Source organism: Rana temporaria, chromosome 1 (assembly GCF_905171775.1).
Source record: "Rana temporaria chromosome 1, aRanTem1.1, whole genome shotgun sequence".
Lineage (NCBI taxonomy): Eukaryota > Metazoa > Chordata > Amphibia > Anura > Ranidae > Rana > Rana temporaria.
This window is the reverse complement of record NC_053489.1, coordinates 612,190,132-612,209,288: the sequence shown is the minus strand read 5'-3', so window position 1 is coordinate 612,209,288 and position 19,157 is coordinate 612,190,132. Positions and strand designations below refer to the sequence as shown.

Genomic DNA, 19,157 nt, shown 5'->3' with positions numbered 1-19,157 from the left:
CATACAACATGGAGGAAGGTGCCCAGGTCCGTGTTACATTTGGGACATCTATCTGTTTGGGATGGGTAAATTCTAGAGAGTCACACAGGTGTATAGTATGCCCTGTGTAGAAGTTTGAGTTGGATGTATCTGTCCCTCGCTGAGACCATAAGAGGAATATATTGCTGGATTCCCTCCTCCCAATCATCAGCAGCAAGGGCAGGCAGATCCTCCTTCCACTTGTCATAGAGCTTGGACCCTCCATCCGGCTCCCCACAAGACAATCTAAGATACAGAGAGGAGAGAATATGATCCACCCCTCTGGAAGTCAGAAACGTCTCCACCCTGTGTGACCGCAGCTCAATCCCCCCAGGAAACTGGGCCTGCACTGCGTGTCTTAGTTGTAGGTAGCGAAAGAACATCTTGGGGGGCAATTGGAAAGTGGTCTTCAACGTATCATAGGGCAAGATTCTACCCCCGGACATAATCTGACGTATGACCTTAATCTCATACCCAGCCCACAGTGCCGGATCAGGGACCGTCTGCAGATGGGCCAGCCGGGGATTACCCCACAGAGGCGTGTGTGGGGAAATGGTATTAGGGCCGCTAAGTTTAGCCGTGATCTGTTCCCAAACTCTGACGGTTGTACGCACCACCAGCGCACAGTCACAACCACTGCTGCCCAGTAGTACAATTTGAAGCAGGGGAGTGCCAAACCCCCCAACGATAGAGGGAGCTGTAGGGTGGTTCGGGCAACCCTGGGGGCCTGTCCTCCCCACACAAACGTGTTTACTGCCTGGTCCAATTTCTGAAAAAAGGAGTTGGGGATGGGAACAGGGGTATTACGAAATACATAAAGAAATACATAAAGAAATTTAGGGAGGAATGTCATCTTAAGGAGGTTGATCCTCCATACGGGTGACAGGGGGAGGGATCTCCAGGCCTTGAACTTGGCGGTCAGTTGCTGGAGGATCGGATACACATTGTCAGCTAGGTACTGAGAGGGGTCCCATTGGACTTCAATTCCTAGATATCTAAACTTGGAAACCAGGGTCAGCGGAATCTGCGGGTCTAAAGGGGGCGTGATCTGGGACAGGGAGAATAAAGTTGACTTGGTCCAATTGATCTGAATGCCTGAGAAGGAGCAAAATTGGTCAATAATCTCCAGAGCCGCCGCCAAGGAGACAGATGCATCTGGGAGGTTGAGCAATGCATCATCTGCATATAGTGAAAGCTTCTCAAGCACCGGACCAACCGGAATCTCACCAACATCCGGGGACGCCCTAAGTAGAATAGCCAGGGGCTCCATAGCCAGGGCAAATAGCCCCGGAGACAGTGGACACCCTTGTCTAGTGCTCCTGCCCAGAGCAAAGGGGGGGAAGCAAGCCATTCGTACGGACTCTAGCAGAGGGGTTTCTATAGAGTAGTTTAATCCATGAGACAAATTTAGGGCCAAAATTAAAACATTCAAGAACCTGCCACAAGAACTCCCACTCCACCGAGTCGAAGGCCTTCTCGTCATCGAGAGAGGCCACGACACCCGGAGAGTCCCCCCCTCCCACACAAGACACGTTTGGTCACCATGTATCAGGGATAGAATAATCAAGTTGAGTCTAGTTGAGAGGATTTTGGTGTTAATTTTGGTCTACGTTTAGTAGCGAAATGGGACGGTATGAAGCACAGGACCTAGGGTCTTTATTGGGCTTTGGTGTGACCACAATAACTGCCTCTGCCATAGAAGGAGGAAGACATCCCTCCTCCAACATAGTCAGTAGCAGCCTATGGAACTTAGGGGCAAGGAGCTCACTATTTGCCTTATAAAATTCGGCCGGAAGGCCGTCAGGACCCGAAGTTTTGGCCGACTGAAGCGCGGCCATTGCTACCTGCACCTCCTTGAGTGTGATAGGGGCATCAAGCATGTGTTGGGCGTCAACTGAGAGCTGCGGGAAATCTATCTGATCTAAAAAGTGGCATAAGCTATCCGGGGTGAAGACCGCCCTAGAGGTATAGAGATGCTCATAATACTGTGCAAATTGAGCATCGACACCCAGAGGGTCACAGTGGAATTCCCCCCTGTCATGTCTAATACGGGCAATATGTGGTGTGGAAAAACACTCACGGCCAACCACGCCAGTAACCTACCCGTCTTCTCCCCCTGCTCAAAGATTCTCTGTGACTGGGAAAGCAGCTGTTTCTTAGTGGTCGCAACCCGCAGCAGGGAAATCTCCCTGTGGAGGGACTGCATCGCCTCATAAGTCAGAGCATTTTTATCTGTCACATAACTCTCCTCCAACAGAAGGACCCTCCTCGCCGCCTCCTCGAGTGCAAGCGTCGTATTCCTTCTAACCTGCCCAATCGCAGTTTTGTATTGTCCCCTAGTGTAGGCCTTAAAGGCATCCCATAGCACCGGGGGGGAATCGTGCCCTCATTATGTGACCAGTATTCCCCCAGCTCTCCATCAACCAGTGGAACCACGCGCTCATCAGTGACCCAAAACCCGGAGAGCCGCCACAGTGCAGACCCAGCCAGCGAGTCAGTCCTCAAAGTTAGGAGAAGGGATGCGTGGTCTGATATTCCACGCGGCAGGATCTCTACCTCCTGGACCCGGGAGAGCAGGGAGTCAGTGGTGTATGTCAGGTCAATTCTGGAGAAGGAGGCATAGGTGGCCGAATGGCAGGTAAATTGCTTCTTGTCCGGATGCCTCATCCTCCAAACGTCAGTGAACCCATAATTTCCCGCCCAATGAGAGAGGGAGGAATCCCCACTTGGTCCCGCATTAAGCCTGTCCACAACCGGATTGGGGGTCATATTAAAGTCTCCAGCAATTACCACCCCAGCCGACGGATACTGCGCCAGGAGCGGAGTGAGTTTCCCAAGCACAGCAACCGTGGCCGGGGGGGGGGGCACATAAATACCCACAATCAGAAGCTTCAGGCCATCACACATTGCATGGACCGCCACATATCTCCCCTCCGGATCCAGATGGAGATCCAGGAGGGTGAACTCAAGCGATTTGTGGACCAGGACGCTGACCCCCCTAGGATAGGTGGAGTAGGTGGAGTGATAGTACGACCCCACCCAGGGCTTCCGGAGTGCCAGCGTCCTGCTCCCCAACAAATGCATCTCCTGAAGTATGCAGATACGGGGATTATATTTCTTCAGATAGTTGAACACCAGGAACCTCTTGATCTTGGAATTCAGGCCTCTAACGTTCCAAGATAGAATAGTTAACGGAGCCATAAGATCAGTATATAATCTATACCAGGTCGGTAGTGCATCACAACCCTCACAGAGAACACAGACATGTAAACCAGTATCAGCATATTGATCACACGTGCGAGACCACCACTAGGGGGATCCCACACGCCATGTATTGGTAGCAGAGTATAGCCAAGCAGGTTCCCAAGAAGAGGACCACAGAGACAGATTTCAACAACAGTACAGCTGCAATAGAAAACCAACAGGGAGTAAGAACAGATACTCCAACAAACTTCCACACCCCCCCCCACCCCGCACCACCCCCCAAACCTCGGTGTGCTTTCCTCCCAAAATTAACCATGGCTACCGCCAACGGGGGATATGAACAGAAGGACACCTGAGTGTCACAGTACATGCAATAAGTTCTCCATTGTAGAATAAGGATGAACGTTCCCTGCAGAGTAAAAATAGGGATTAATCACCCGGAGAAATATTTAGCTCCGGGGGCACACTAACTTGAAAAGGTTGCCAAGCAAGACCTGAGTCCAACGAACAGGGGAAAAAAAGAAAAAAATGGGGTAAAAAATAAAGGCAAAATCAAGAACGCGGGGGGTAAAACTTTCGCTCCATCTCCAGGTGCGTACAGTTCGGGTAAACCAGAAGATACCACATGGCTAAGGCCCGCGAGTGTGAGATCCCCATGTTGGGCAGCAGGCCTCGCATGCCTCCTCACAGGAAGGGTTAGACAGGAGAAAACAACAGGCCTGGCATAAGGAAGTTCAGCAGCCAAAGAAAAAATAGAAAGTCAAGTCAGCATTTGTAATAAGCAGATATTGCAGACATACCATTAGTATCATGGAGCCGGTCAGTGTCTGGGCAGAGTCTCCAACCAACGTTATGCATCATCAGGGGAGGTAAAAAAGCGTACTGCCTCGCCATCTTGAACCCGCAGAAGAGCTGGAAAAAGCATGCAATATTTGATCTTGCGGTTCCTCAGATTAAGCTTCACTTGGTCAAACGAGCGGCGTTGCTTCTGGGTGTCTGAGTAGTCGGGAAATATCATCAGCTTGGCCCCCTCATAGCGCAATTGATCCAGTTTCCTGGACTCACGCAGTACCAAATCCCGGTCCCTGAAGTTCAACAATTTCAGGATATAAGTGCGTGGAGGAGCTCCCGGGGGACCCCGGGCAGCAGGCATCCTATGAGCCCTCTCCACCACAAAGAACTGGGAGAAAGCCGCATCGGGGAGAAGGGTGCGCAGCAGGTGTTCCGTGAAGGTCGTGGGGTCAGCTCCTTCAGCCCCTTCGGGCAGACCGACTATACGGAGGTTGTTTCTCCTATTACGGTTTTCGGCATCTTCCACGCGGGTTTCCAGGGCTTTAACCCTGGTGTGTAGCGTACGGAGTGAGGCCGCGTGCTCCCGGACCGTGTCCTCAGTTTCCCCCATGCGGTGCTCCACTTCAGTAAGACGGGAACGAACGGTGTCCATGTCTCTGCGCATGAGACCAATGTCCAGCTGTACATGCTCGATCTTGCCCCGTAAGAGTTGTCTGACAGTCACTGATAGCCTGCATCAGGGCTTTAAAGTTGGATTGCTCCCTGTCCGCAGACTCAGACTCAGTCTCTTCAGTTTGAGACGCCATGTTGGTCGCCGAGCGGGAACTCAGTGCAGCAGGAGCAGGGGTGGCCTTCAGGGACTTTCGGGAGGACAGGGAACCTCTCCCCTTGGTCATACCGCTCACCGCCGACCACCTCGCCACCACAGGCGGATCGGGACCTTCCTTCTGCAGGGAAACAGGGTCAGATGCCAGAGATTAAGCGGGAGCTCCCTCACTGCACGTCTGCTCCGGTGGCCATCTTGGACACGCCCCCTGCATTGCAGGTTTAGTGAGGGAAGAGTCTACACAAGAGTGTAAAGAACTCTTTTCATCAGTGAGAAAAGAACTAGCAAGACCCTAGGGACCCTCCCATGTGGAAGAAAAATATATTTCCAATATATTTGGGGGAAATATATATATACAGTATATGGTAAATATATTTACAATATATTCGCCTACGCAAATATATTTTAACATGTATTCCAAAATTGTACATTAAAATATATTTTCCAAAGGCATATATTTACAAATATATTTTTCTACATATATTTTCCATGTATTTGTGAACATTAAAAAAATACATTTATAAATATATTATTAAATATACTTGTAAATGCATTCCAAAATGTAAGCCAAATGTATTTCCACAGACATATATTTAAAATATATTCTAAAAATATATTCCTCTGATTTTTTTTACATATAAAAAAGTTATTTTAACATATATTTGTAAATATATTTGTAAATGTATTCCAAAAATGTAAGTTAAAAGGTATTTTTCACAGACATATATTTGAAAATATATTTTAAAAATATATTCCTCTGATCATTTCAACATACATATTAAAAATATATTTGTAAATGCATTCCAAAAATTAAATTTTAATATATAGAAAATATAATGGAAAATATATTTTGAAAATATATTTTTCAGATATTCTTTAACATCTAATAAAGGTACTTCAACATACATTTTTAATCATTTTTTGTCAAATTGACTTAGAAATTACTTAAAAAACTAAAAAAGACAAACCTATAACATAGATACCATTCTGAATACATTTAAAATACTGTTTGTGGGGCGTGGTCTGGACATGGCTGAGTGAGGACGTGTGCCTGAGGAGCTCCCGGTCCGACCCGTCCTTACCCAGCTTTTCAGAAGAAATACCTACTGGTTTTAACCGGCATGTACTCTGCTGGTAAGAGGAGAGGAAAGACGCAGCAGCGAGTACCTCCCAAGTCCAGCAGAAGCGGGGATATACAGAAATTCCTTACCAGCGCCGGCGGCCTCTCTCCGGTCCTCAGGATGGCGGAAGCTAACAGTCAGGGACCACGTGGCGTGCAATCCCCGTGGACCTCGTCGCCGGCTCTGCAGCCGCTGGCGGGGCCATCAGGGGGCCTGGACCTCTCGACTCCGGGGATCCTTCAGCCCGAGCAGCAGGAGGGGGTACCATCTACCCTCGCACCGATGGCATGGAGCCCCGATGGAGAGCTGAGGGCATTACTGCGGGCCTTGCCTACGAAGGCTGACATAGAAGATATCGTGAGCAGAGTGGAGGCAACACACCGTAAAGAGATCGCGGCGGTACAGCAGGAGGTGCAGACCCTATCCACGCGGATGGGAGCCGGGGAAACATCGGTGGCCACGCTTGAGGGCCGGATGTCGGCAATGGAGACGGCAATGGCGGCTCAGGCGAACACTATCCAGGCACAGCAGCTCCAGCTCGAGGAGATCGAGGACCGCAGCAGACGGAACAACCTGCGCCTGCGGGGCCTGCCGGAGGCCACAGGTATGGAGGATCTCAGGGCCTCGGCTATGGAGATCTTTAGGTCCTTAACAGGTGACCACTTCCCTCCCACCTTGGCATTTGACCGGATTCATAGGGCACTGGGCCCCCGATCGACGGACCCAGAGAGACCGAGAGACGTGATCTGCCGGATTCACCAATACTCCCATAAGGAGCTGATTCTTCGGACGGCGTGGGAGAAAGGAGACGTGGAATTTGATGGTGCCACGCTGCGGATCATGCCAGACCTATCCCGGGCAACGCTGCAGCGCCGAGCACTTCTGAGGCCTGTTCTGGAGGCCGCTAGACGCACCGGACTTACGTACCGATGGGGGTTCCCGATTTCGGTTACCTTCAAGAGAGCGCAGCACTCCTTCACTCTCAGGTCCCCGGCGGATTTGCCAGACTTGTTTGTTTTTATGGGCATAGACCCCGTTGCGGTGCCGGATTGGCTCCAGCCGCTGCCGCGCTACTCTGCACGACCGGGGCCACCCGGCAGGAGGAGAGATAGGTCATCTAGCCTGCGGAGGAATCGGCGTAGAACCCATGCCATGGCTGCGGAGGCGGAGAGGGAAGATTAACCAGGAGCGTGGATGAGGTGAGCCCCTGCGGTTGAATGTCCTGCCTTGCCTGGCGTTATCCCACACTCTTAGTTTTGGGCCTCCCCTGACCCGTTCGTGCTCCCCCCCCCGTTGGCTGTTTTATTATATCCTCGTTGTGGCTTTTTTCCCCTGTCCCATGTTTGGCCTGGCCCGCGGCACCCCCGGTCCGCATCGTCCCTTGGTTACGCACACCCTGGTTGATCCGCTCTGTTCGGTGGATTCCCTTGCCGTCGGGCGGGGGGGGTGGGGGGGCTGCGGGCCGCCCGCGGTGAGAGTTGGGCTCTGGCTTGCCCTGGCCTGAGTGATGTCTGCCCTCCCGCCCCCCGGTAGCTCCATGGTTGCTCCTTTCTCTTCTCTTCCCTTGAGGGGGAGGCTTTCCCTGTTGTGGGTGGTGGGGAGGAGGTGCGGTGTTCCCCCCGGAGACTGAGGTCCCAGTCAGGACTTAGACTCGGCATGCTGACTATGGGGATGCCCGTTTGGATGACGACCTGGAGATGGAAGCATAAAGGAGGCCTGACTGAGTAACATGATCTGCACTGTCTTGAACATGGGGTTGCGGGACGAGACTGTGGCAATGATACTGGATTTGCGCGGGGATGGGGGTCTATGGGGGGGTGTGGATTGGAGAGGGGGGGGTTGATGTGTTGCCCCCGGGATGTTGCCTGGGGGAGGGTGAGGGGACTCGCCAAGGTTCTCTAGGATTTCGTAGGGGTGGGAACATGGTCTGTTTAGAGGAATGTAAGGGGGGCGGGACCGCCTCAGTAGTCGGGTGCAAATGTTAAGACTTATGAGGCCTCAGAGTTAGCAGTTCCTCCGGGTTAAAATGCTTCAATTGCTATTGTGTTTAATAGAGTTATGTATGTACATGTTTTAAAGTAGGTTGCTAATATGTTTCTTTCTAGCTGGGAGGGGTGAGGGCGGACTGGGGAGCTCCATCCTTGGTCGATTCCAACCCCTCTCCCAATTAGGACGAAGCCTACATCCTGGGAAAGCCAGGGTGCGCTTCTATACAAACGGATTGTTTGTACATTTAGCTAACGGACGCTTGGTTAGTCCGTTTGGTGACCGTCGTCGCTGACGGCACAAATTCTCTTGCTATTCTTTCCTACTTTCCACAATTCACTCTTTCTCTTTTCTATCCTACTTACCCCTTTGGGGGTACCTTTTCCCCCTTTTTACCCCCCCTCCCCCCCTGGGCCTGAGGGACAATGGACCACATTAACATTTTCTCTCTGAATGCAAAGGGGCTTAATATTCCCGAAAAGCGTCGAATGCTCCTGAATGATATCAGCAGGGCGCGCGCGGATGTAGCGTTTATTCAGGAAACGCATTTCAGGACAGGCAACCCCACTTGCCTTAAAAGCCGACTCTTCCCACACGTGTACCATGCCACGAATGCGGCCGCCAAGTCCAAGGGGGTCTCCATACTGGTTTCGGGGAGAGTCCCCTGGACATGTACTGATACACTGACAGACCCTGACGGAAGGTTTCTATTCATTAAAGGCGTGATCGGGGACGTAAAGGTGACGATGGCCACAATATACGCTCCAAATGACCATCAAGACACGTTTGTTCTTCGGGCAATGAGACGACTGGCAGATTTCCGAGACGGTCTGCTGTTCCTGGGGGGAGACCTGAACGTGCCCCTGGTACCGGCGGTAGACACTTCCTCGGGTACCTCGTCATTGAGCGCGGGTGTCCTCAAACGTATTTCACGGAATCTCCACGATTCCCAGTTGATAGATGTCTGGCGGCTACTTCACCACGGAGAACGTGATTATACCTTTTTCTCCTCACCCCACAAGATCTATTCGAGGATAGATTATATGTTTGTCCCTCATAATCAGTTGGAGGGGGTCCGCGCCATCGACATAGGTAATATCACGTGGTCGGACCATGCACCCATTACTATGCGCTACTGCCTCTCACCGGCGGCGTTTCTGAAAACTAGATTCTGGAGACTCAATGAGAGTCTTCTACAAGACCCGACAGTTCTGTCAGATGTGACGAACGAACTGAAACATTACTTTCAAACCAATGATACTGAGGAATGCGACCCGGGGATCCTGTGGGAAGCCCATAAGGCGGTCATACGGGGAACCCTGATTAAACACGGCGCGAGAATTAAAAAAGAACGAGACCGGGTGTTGCTCGAGCTTCTACATAAGATACAGGCAGCAGAGGCAAAACATAAACGTACGCCGGATGCCGCACAGGAAGTAGAACTGATGACTCTCAGGAAACAGGTGATAGACCTGTTGCAATACAGAGCTAAAGCAGCATTGCAGGCCTGTAGGAAGCTATCGTATGAATCAGGCGACAAATGCAGGAAATTGCTGGCTAGATCGGTCAGGAAACAGCGTCTCAATGCATACATTCCCCAGATCATTACCTCCGCGGGGCAGCGGAAATCCACACCATCTCAAATTGTGTCAGAATTTCGAGACTTCTATTCTTCTCTTTATAACCTCACGGTGACCGCCCCAGCCGAATCCGAAATACGGGATTATATATCGGCGCCACGGATTCCCCAGCTGTCGGCTGAGGAGAGAACGGGGCTGGAAGACCCCATTACGGTGGAGGAATTGCAGCAAGCGTTAGGTGGGATGAAACCGGGCAAGGCGCCGGGCCCGGACGGGTTCACGCTTCAGTATTACCGAACACTCTTCCCACTATTGGGCCCTTACATGGTGAGGTTGTTCAACGGTCTGGGAAACGGCGGGCGGTTCCCCAGGGATACTCTCAGAGCGCACATTTCCCTTATACCAAAGGAGGGTAAGGATCCGGCGGCATGTGGCAGCTATAGGCCCATTTCCCTCCTTAATATAGATCTGAAGCTATTTACGAAGATCTTGGCCAATAGACTGTCTCAGTTCATCCCTAGCTTGATTCACTTGGATCAGGTGGGGTTTGTCCCAGGCCGTGAGGCGAGGGACAACACCACTAAGGTGCTCGACCTCATTCATGTGATTAATACAAGGAAGACCCCCTGTGTGGTTCTTAGCACGGATGCAGAGAAGGCGTTTGACAGGGTGAACTGGTCATTCCTGTCCGCCGTTCTCGAGAGGATCGGCTTGGGACGCAAGATGCTACAGTGGATCCTTAGCATCTACTCTATTCCTTCAGCTCAGGTTAAAGCAAATGGTATCCTCTCAGACTCGTTCCAGATAGCAAACGGAACGAGGCAGGGCTGTCCCCTCTCGCCCCTTCTTTTCGCATTGGCCTTGGAACCCTTTTTGGGTACTGTGAGGTCCAGTCTGGATATAGCGGGGGTGTCTGTGGGAAACGCCCAATACAAAATCTCGGCCTACGCGGATGACCTTCTGTTCACACTAACTAGCCCTACAGTGTCTCTCCCGAACCTACTTAAGGAATTTGACAGGTATGGGAAACTCTCCAACTTGAAAATCAATTTTGATAAATCCGCAGCGATGGGGTTCAATATGCCCATAAGTAGGCTGGGCGCATTGCAATCACTCTTTAGATTCAAGTGGTCCGACACCTCCCTTTTGTACCTGGGAACCTTGATCCCGAAAGACTTAAAACGCACGTTTGAGCTTAATTTTCCGCCCCTACTGACCAGAACCAGATTGCTCTTGGAGGATTGGGCCGGAGGCCTTCACTCCTGGTTTGGCAAGTGTAATATGTTGAAAATGTCCATACTCCCAAAGTTTCTGTATCTGTTTCAGGCTCTGCCGATTCGGATTCCGCCCCAGTACTTTAAACAGGTGAACTCTCTCTTCACCAAATTTATTTGGGCAAAATCTAGACCTAGGTTGAAGAGGCGTTATCTTACTCTGCCCAAACGTTACGGAGGATTAGCCTTTCCTGATGTGCGGCACTACTACTCAGCAGTCCATTTGGGACGCATAATAGACTGGAACCGCCATGGCAAAAACAAACAGTGGACACAACTTGAGCAAGCGCAGTCTGAGGCCACATTGGGAAAGGCAATCTGGTGTTGTGACAGGCTGCCCCCAGAACTGAAATCACATCCGGTGATAGGCTTCTCGATGGTTTTTAAAAACGCTCTCTCTACCGGGGAATCCCCGTTGTACCCGATTTTAGGGAACCCTGCTTTCCCCCCAGGCCTAGGTGAGACGGCTTTTGAGACACTTCGGACGTCAGGAGGTGACCAAGCTCGGCACTTCCTGACAGACAATCAATGGCCCACAGTAGCTGCGCTGACCAACGATAGTGGCCGGTTTCGACTTCCCTTCTGGAACGCAATGAGACTACATCATTTCCTCCACTCGATACCCAACCCGGCGCTCCACAACCGGGACCTGACAATATTTGAGGAGTACTGTAGTGGAGAAGGGGTGATACCTAACGTTTTATCTAAAACCTATGATATACTAAAATACTGTTTGTTTTACTCTTTAAAACTTAAAAATAATGAAAATCAAAAGATTCAAATAAAATATTTTATTTTAAGATTTCAAACAGATCATAACATTTAATACAAAGCTAATACAAATGCAAAGCTCACATTCACTTTCCAATTCCCAGAGAATGTATGTACAAGTGATATTGAATTGAGAAAGCGTGTTGGATGATTAGAAAACTGTCTTCATGAAAAATACAGCAAGTCCAGTTGCCTTGATTTATTTTTTTACAGATATACCATGACCTGGATGAATGAGAACCTTTACAGTTCAAGGATATTGTCTGCTTATTAGGTGCCAGCTCCAAAGGCATGCCACAGCCTAACATGCAATAAATCTAAATAAAAGAGAGTGTGGTTCTTCTCTTATATTCGGACATCAGCCATTTAAGTCATACGGATTTGTTGGCAAGCCCACTACAGCATAGTGCGCATTTGTTGTTTTAATAAACACACATTTATTCTTGAGGGATGAAGCTGGTATTGCGACAAGATGGCCAGGAACTATATTCACGAGAACTAAATGCCCCAGTTTTACTTCTCTATCCCTGCAAATAGCAGCATGGTCACTAACAATTGTCAGAAACCTGCCAATTGCAAAACAAGTACTCGAATTATCAAGCACAAGATAGGATTCAACAGTGAAGAAATCTCCAGTATTTAAAATTGCTGTGTTACTATTCCTCAAAGTTATTCGCTTGTTTGAGCTTGCATGGAAAACTTTTTTGTTTACTGCCACACAATTGTAGTATCTTGCGATCATATTTTGTTTGACAACTTCTAAAACACTGTGCAAAGCAATAAAATGTGATCGACTCACTGGATGTGTTTTGCAAGGACCAAGAGCTTGGACTGAATCTTCCAAGTAACACACTTCTTTGCTGTTGTCTTTCATGGCTGAATACAATTTGTTAATGGGTGTGATAGCAGTATGCATGATTTCTTTCTCATAAAGAGGCATATTTCGGATTTTCAGATATGAATTGCATATCTGCATGACAACAGCATTTGAGCTTTTAATCAATCGTAACAGTACACCATTGAATGCTTCAAACTGAAATGCAGACTGTGCCCATAGTGGACCCCAATTTGTTACAGCCTGAGTCATATGAACACAAGAGTGTATGTTGAAAGAAACATGCTCAAGACCGTAGAGTGGTTCCATGTCAGAAACAAACTTTTCCAACATTTGTTGTGCACTGGCTAAATCCTCAGTACTTACACACTCACTGGAAAGCAATCCAATTGCCCCAACAAGCCTGCACCAATTCACAAAATATTGTTCATGCATTAGTGCCCACAGAACAGGTACACTATAGTATACCAACCATGCAAGCCACTCATGTGCCTTCCAAAACTTGCGCACATCTATAGATCGTGGTACACGGGCAAAATTGCATGGAGGTTGTATCTGCAACAAACGACGATTTATTTCATTACGCTGCATCCCCAAGTAGAAGTCTTTGGTATGGAACTTGGTATCGAACCAGAGCGTTGCTAGTTGCCTTGCAACCCCTAAAAGTACACAATGCATGTACTCTGGTACCACACAGTCAATAACATTGAAATAGGGCAAGTCAAACAAAAGTGAGACACCTTTTACACCAAATACTGGTTTGCCTTGATGTATAGCCATCTCTGCATGCTGAAGAGTTTCCTGTGCCTGTCTTAGAAGTGGTTGCTCAAATTTATAAACCCGTGCAGTGCCCCTTCCTCTTTCTACAACTTTACCTTCTTGCAAACAGAAACCACACCCATAAGCACCATTAAATTGGTTAAATTTTTGGACTAAGGGGCGGGCAACAGCATCAGATATGAACAATAGTGCAAACACTTTCATTAACATGGTTTCACCATTATATTTCCAATAAAATCCATCTCTTGATAACGTTTTTACTTCATTGACAAATGGTGTAAGGAGAACACTCATTGGTGGCTTATCAGACCGACCAAACCACAGGGAAGCCATTAAAACATTACTTTTACGGACTGACAGGGGTACTTCATTAATGACAAACAAAGTAGGCCACATACTGGACTTAGATGACTTGAAAACTGGGACACCGTCACAATTGAATGAAAGTGTTAGAAAACTACCTTGGATGTTTTCTGTAATTGAGCGGTATTTGCCGTCTGTTATGTCCTTTATGAAACCATTGCTGTTGGTTTCACGGGTTGCACAGATAATATCGTACAAATCAGTGTTCTCTAACATGGTCTGCAATTGTGTCTTAATCGGCATGTACATGAAATATGCTTAATTTAATTTATTATAGTTGCAGCTATACATGGAACCACAAAAACTGCAGCTGCACATGTCGGAATCAGTTTTACCAATATAGGTAAAGCAATCAGCACAGAAATAGTGTGTTTCAATGTCTTGTTTTTTGAAAGGCTTGCTTAACAGGAACTTGGATGCAGGGACAATGTTGCTTCCATTTAAAGTGTTTATTAGTGCTGCTATGTCTTCAACAGCAGAAAATGTTAAGCCATGTTTCTGTTGAAGAGCTTGCATTAAAAGTGCACCTTGGTCTTGTGTTACAATGTGATGATTCTGGCTGTTGACAGTACTGTCCTCATTTGCATTTTCTGTTGTCATACATGAGGTGCAGGTATTATCATTTATGCTGACAGTAGTTGCACTATTAACATCAATGTCCTCCGCTGTAGTTGAATTTTGCTCTTCGTCACAGAGTGCATTATCTGCATGAAGGTGGACTCCAGCCATGTTGCTGCCATTTACTGCTTCTACCTCTTGATGGTCATCTGTAGAAGAACTGGCAACACTGTCACTCATTTCTATAAAACAAACCATAGTAAAATTTAAGTGTATTTAGGAGCATACAAATAGAATTTAAAAAAAGTCAGAAATACTGATACTAGCTGAGTATCCCTTATTTAAAAACTGATATGAGAAATGATGCAAACTGTGTGGTATATCTAACTTTTCTAATGGTCCAGTGTACACAAAGGGCCGCTTTGGTGGACCTGTCAGCCTAAATGTAAAGATCGGAGTGCCTGGTAGGTAAAAAAGGGAATAAAGTTTCCCATTATTAATAATGCCTCGCCAAGCTAAAAATATTAAAGAGATTTGAATGAAAAAACCTCACAAAATAAATACTTACTCATATTAGTTACAGTCATTTTTAAAATAATGCATTTTCCTTTAAAACTTGAACACAAGTTCCTTAAAGAACAGCCGCAAACTTGCATTTTTACTGGCAGCAATCATCTATACAGGATACAGCAAGGTCTCTCGCTGCCCCAAAGCCAGGTCCCCCCCTACCTGCCAAACCTGCGGTAGTTGGGATCTTGGTGCTGTCGGTGGGGGAAATGTTGTTCAGAGGTGGCACCCCTCTGCTTCTTGCTTTGGCACTGCATGAAGGCATCAGTATCTTTTGTATGTAGCATTGAGACCTTTATCACTGCAGGTGACAGTCATGTATGTATTTGATATCCAGCCACTTGCTTACTGACAGCTTTGGTCTCCTGGGTGGATCCCACTGAATCTCTATTACCTCCACAGTGATAGGGGGCTTTGAGGATGCTGATGTCTCCATGCAGCATTGGAGTGGGGAGTGGAGGGGCAACACTGTCAGCTGACGTTTCTGTGCAGCATTGGAGTGGGGAGTGGAGGGGCGGCACTGTCAGCTGACGTTTCTGTGCAGCATTGGAGTGGGGAGTGGAGGGGCGGCACTGTCAGCTGACGTTTCTGTGCAGCATTGGAGTGGGGAGTGGAGGGGCGGCACTGTCAGCTGACGTTTCTGTTCAGCATTGGAGTGGGGAGTAGAGGGGCAACACTGTCAGGTGGGAGATCCTCTCGCTGACAGTGCTGTACCTGTGGAATTGAGATCTCTAATAATTGCAGATGTGATGGAGATTTGGTGGAATCTATTTAATAGACTGACAAGCTGTGCCGCCCCTCTACACCCTGCTGCCTCATAGCCATGGCCTTGGTGACCTTGTGGGGAATCCGGCCCTGGAATCCACAGATATTTCCAAGGAGATTTCTTTAATCCTTACTATGAAGGATATAGAAAAGACCCTTCAGTATATATCCAAACATGCACAAATGGAGAGCTCTATTCACTGATCATGTCATCATTCAGCAGTTATAATAATGTTTTTTGTAGTACGATTGTACCTATAATGTTTATATTGCCAAAGAAAACATATTTTACCTTTGTTGTAAACAGGCATTCGCTTTTGATCTGTTGGTCCATTGGTAGCATCATCAAGTATTCCAACAAGATGTTCATGCTCGGCAGCTCTGTTTTTTTAATAAGAAAGCAGAGTCATTATTTTAATACCCAATTATATGGTCATTAAAGTGGAGGTTCACCCTAAAAATGATTTTTTAACATTAGAGCCAGCATAGTAAGGGCATACACTTTTGGCATTTATTTATTTTTTTCTCCGTACTTACCTTTATATTCTGATTTGGTCCAGGGCTTCCGCGTTCTGATGACTCCGGGACTGGGCGTTCCTATCCCTGCCTCAGGGTTCTGATGACTGCGGGACTCAGGGCCGTCTTTAATATGGTTTGGGCCCTGGGCAAACATTTTTTTTGGGCCCCCCTCCAGCTTATTTTGGGCCTGGCTGGTTCACATGTATGTTTGGATTTGAATGGGCTGCCGTGCCTTCATTTCCTGCAGAAAAAAGGTGCATTCAGCATTTTAAAAATACAGTTGCCTTGAAATCCATTCTGCTTTTGCACCATGCTACTTACCTGCAGTTCTTGCACACACAAACGCACTGTGTTTTTAAAAGCGTGACCTAAACGTCTAAAAATGCAGCAAGTTTGACAGTGCGGGAACTGCAGATAAGTCACAGCAGACAGCAGAATGGACAGACAGTGCTGTATTTCAGTGCTTGATGGGCATAGGCGTGCCGTGTGCGCAGCCTATTACATGAGGCATGCGCTTTTCTTTGCAGGAAACGCAGGCATGGTGGCCCATTCAAATGAATGTGGGCCGCCAAAACACATACATGTGAACCAGCCAAGCCCAAAATAATCCCATCAAGCAGTTAAATACAGACAGTAATGCCATGTGCTCTGAGGCCTTACTCAGCCTGGACTGCAGGTCTGGTCTGTGATTTAAAGAGTTCCTCTATTTTACACATGGCATGGCATGGGGTCCCATGGTGCTAAAGCAGAATGGACAGACGGTGCTGTGACCCCCATGCCATGTGTAAAATAGAGGAACTTTTTAAAACACTGACCAGACCTGCAGTGAATCATCAAATATTATAAAGACTTTGTGCACACTCTACAGAAAACTTCTATTTACAATATAGATTAGCAAACAGTGACATACCTTGAGGAGCAGGACATGAAGAAGTCAGCCTCTGGAAGAGCAAACTGGGGATGTTATAAAATCACATTCTAATTCACTTTTATATACAAGCAGCACCCAGTGGCAGGAAGGGAGAAGTGCACGTCTAAAGGGAAGCAAGGGGTGCTGTACATTTTAAAACACTGGGAAGGGAAGCAGTACTGTCACTGGCTGCGTGCCGCTGATGATTTTCAACCTGATTTGTGGGCAGCACAGGGGCTTAACGGGCGGCAGGGATCAGGAATTATGGGGCCACTTACACAGCTTCAGGCATGGGCCCCCTGGAGCAGAGAACCGGGGGGGGGGGGGGTGCTGCCGCCTGAAATTGAAAAGCAGGGGGGGGCTGCCGCGAATTTAGAAGCGGGGGGCCCTTTACAAAAAGGAAATAAAAAATAAAGAAAAATATATATAACAAAAGGGGTGTAGCCATCCGGGGCCCTGGGGACCTCTGAGCCCTTTAATAAAAAGAAAAAAAGAAATAAAAAAAATATATATATTTTTTTTAAAGGGGGGTTGCCATCTGGGGCCCTGGGGACCTCTGGGCCCTTTAATAAATTTTTTTTTATAAAAATAAATTACAAAAAAAGGGGGTTGCCATCCAGGACCTCTGGGCCCTTTAATAAAAAATAAAAAAAATATATATAAAAAATAAACATTTATTAAAAAAAAGGGGGGGTTGCCATCCAGGGCCCTGGGGACCTCTGGGCCCTTTAATAAAAAATATAAATATAACAAAAATAAAAAAATAAACATTTATAAAAAAAATAAAAAAGGGTGTTATATATATATATATATATATATATATATATATATATAAGAAAAAAAAGAAATAAAATAATATAAATAAAAAAAAATTATAAAAAAAGGGGGGTTGCCATTCGGGGCCCTGGGGACCCCTGGGTCCTTTAATAATAATAATAATAATAATAATAATAATAATAATAATGATATATTATATATATATATATATATATATATATATATATATATATATATATTTATATTATATATAAAAAAATAAAAGAAATAAAGAAATATATAGAAAAATATGTTTTTTTATAAAAAAGGGGGGGGTTGTCATCAGGGGCCCTGGGGAACTACGGGCCCCTGGGGACCCCTAGACCTCTAAAAAAAATTGGCCCTTTAATAAAAAATAAAATACAAATATATTAAAAAAATATATATTTTTTTATTTAAAAATAAATAAAAAAATGGGGGTTGCCATCTGGGGCCCTGGGGACCCCTAAAAAAATGGTCCCTTTAATAAAAAAAACTCTAAAAAAAAAATTGGCCCTTTAACCACTTGCCCACCAGGTTAATTCTGGCACTTCTCTCCTTCATGTGAAAATCACAATTTTTTTGCTAGAAAATTAATCAGAACCCCCAAACATTATATATTTTTTTTTAGCAGACATCCTAGGGAATACAATGGCAGTCATTGCAATACTTTTTGTCACACCGTATTTGCGCAGCGGTCTTACAAGCGCACTTTTTTTGGATAAAAATCACTTTTTTGAATTAAAAAATAAGACAACAATACATTTTGCCCAATTTTTTTATATATTGTGAAAGATAATGTTACGCCGAGTAAAATGATACCCAACATGTCACGCTTAAAAATTGCGCCCGCTCGTGGCATGGCGTCAAACTTTTACCCTTAAAAATCTCGATAGGCGACGTTTAAAAAATTCTACAGGTTGCATTTTTTGAGTTGCAGAGTAGGTCTAGGGCTATAATTATTTCTCTCACTGTAACGATCGCTGCGATACCTCACTTGTGTGGTTTGAATACCGTTTTCATATGCGGGCGCTACTCGCGTATGCGTTTGCTTCTGCGCGCGAGCTCGTCGGGACGGGGCGCTTTAAACATTTTTTTGGGGTTTTCTTATTTTTTTTTATTTAGTTTTATAATTTTTTACACTGAAAAAAAAATTGATCACTTTTATTCCTATTACAAGGAATGTAAACATCCCTTGTAATAGAAAAAAGCATGACAGGTCCTCTTAAATATGAGATCTGGGGTCAAAAAGACCTCAGATCTCATAATTAGACTTAAATGCAAAAATGACAAAAAAAAAAATGTTTCTTTAAGAGGCTGGGCGGGACTGACGTTTTGACGTCACTTCCGCCCAGCAGAGCTATGAGGACGGGTGAAGGAGATTTCTCCTTCAGTCCCGTCCCCGCTCAGCTGCCGGACACATCCGATCCCCTCCGCCGCTAAATGTTTTTTTTTATTTTTTTTAAGGGGGTTGCTTTGGGCCCCCAACAGTG

The 19,157-nt window shown here is 46.6% G+C and overlaps 1 protein-coding gene across 2 annotated transcripts; it reads right to left on the bottom strand.

Annotated features, from left to right (window-relative positions):
* Positions 1-11,577: 11,577 nt before the first annotated feature.
* On the bottom strand, positions 11,578-15,881 carry LOC120924346. Of its 2 annotated transcripts, none has more exons than XM_040335244.1 (2): positions 15,733-15,881; positions 11,578-14,350 (listed from the first exon to the last, which is right to left on the bottom strand). In XM_040335244.1, exon 2 carries the CDS (start codon positions 13,797-13,799, stop codon positions 11,931-11,933), a length of 1,869 nt encoding a protein of 622 aa, XP_040191178.1. In that variant the 5' UTR covers positions 13,800-14,350; positions 15,733-15,881; the 3' UTR covers positions 11,578-11,930. The 2 variants fall into 2 exon arrangements, with proteins under 2 accessions (XP_040191178.1, XP_040191179.1); XM_040335245.1 differs by having other exon boundaries at positions 13,693-14,350.
* Between the last annotated feature and the right edge of the window lie 3,276 nt (positions 15,882-19,157).

Coding starts and splice junctions, on each gene's coding strand:
- LOC120924346 (XM_040335244.1), bottom strand. CDS start 13,799: ATGTACATGCCGATTAAGACACAATTGCAGACCATGTTAGAGAACACT.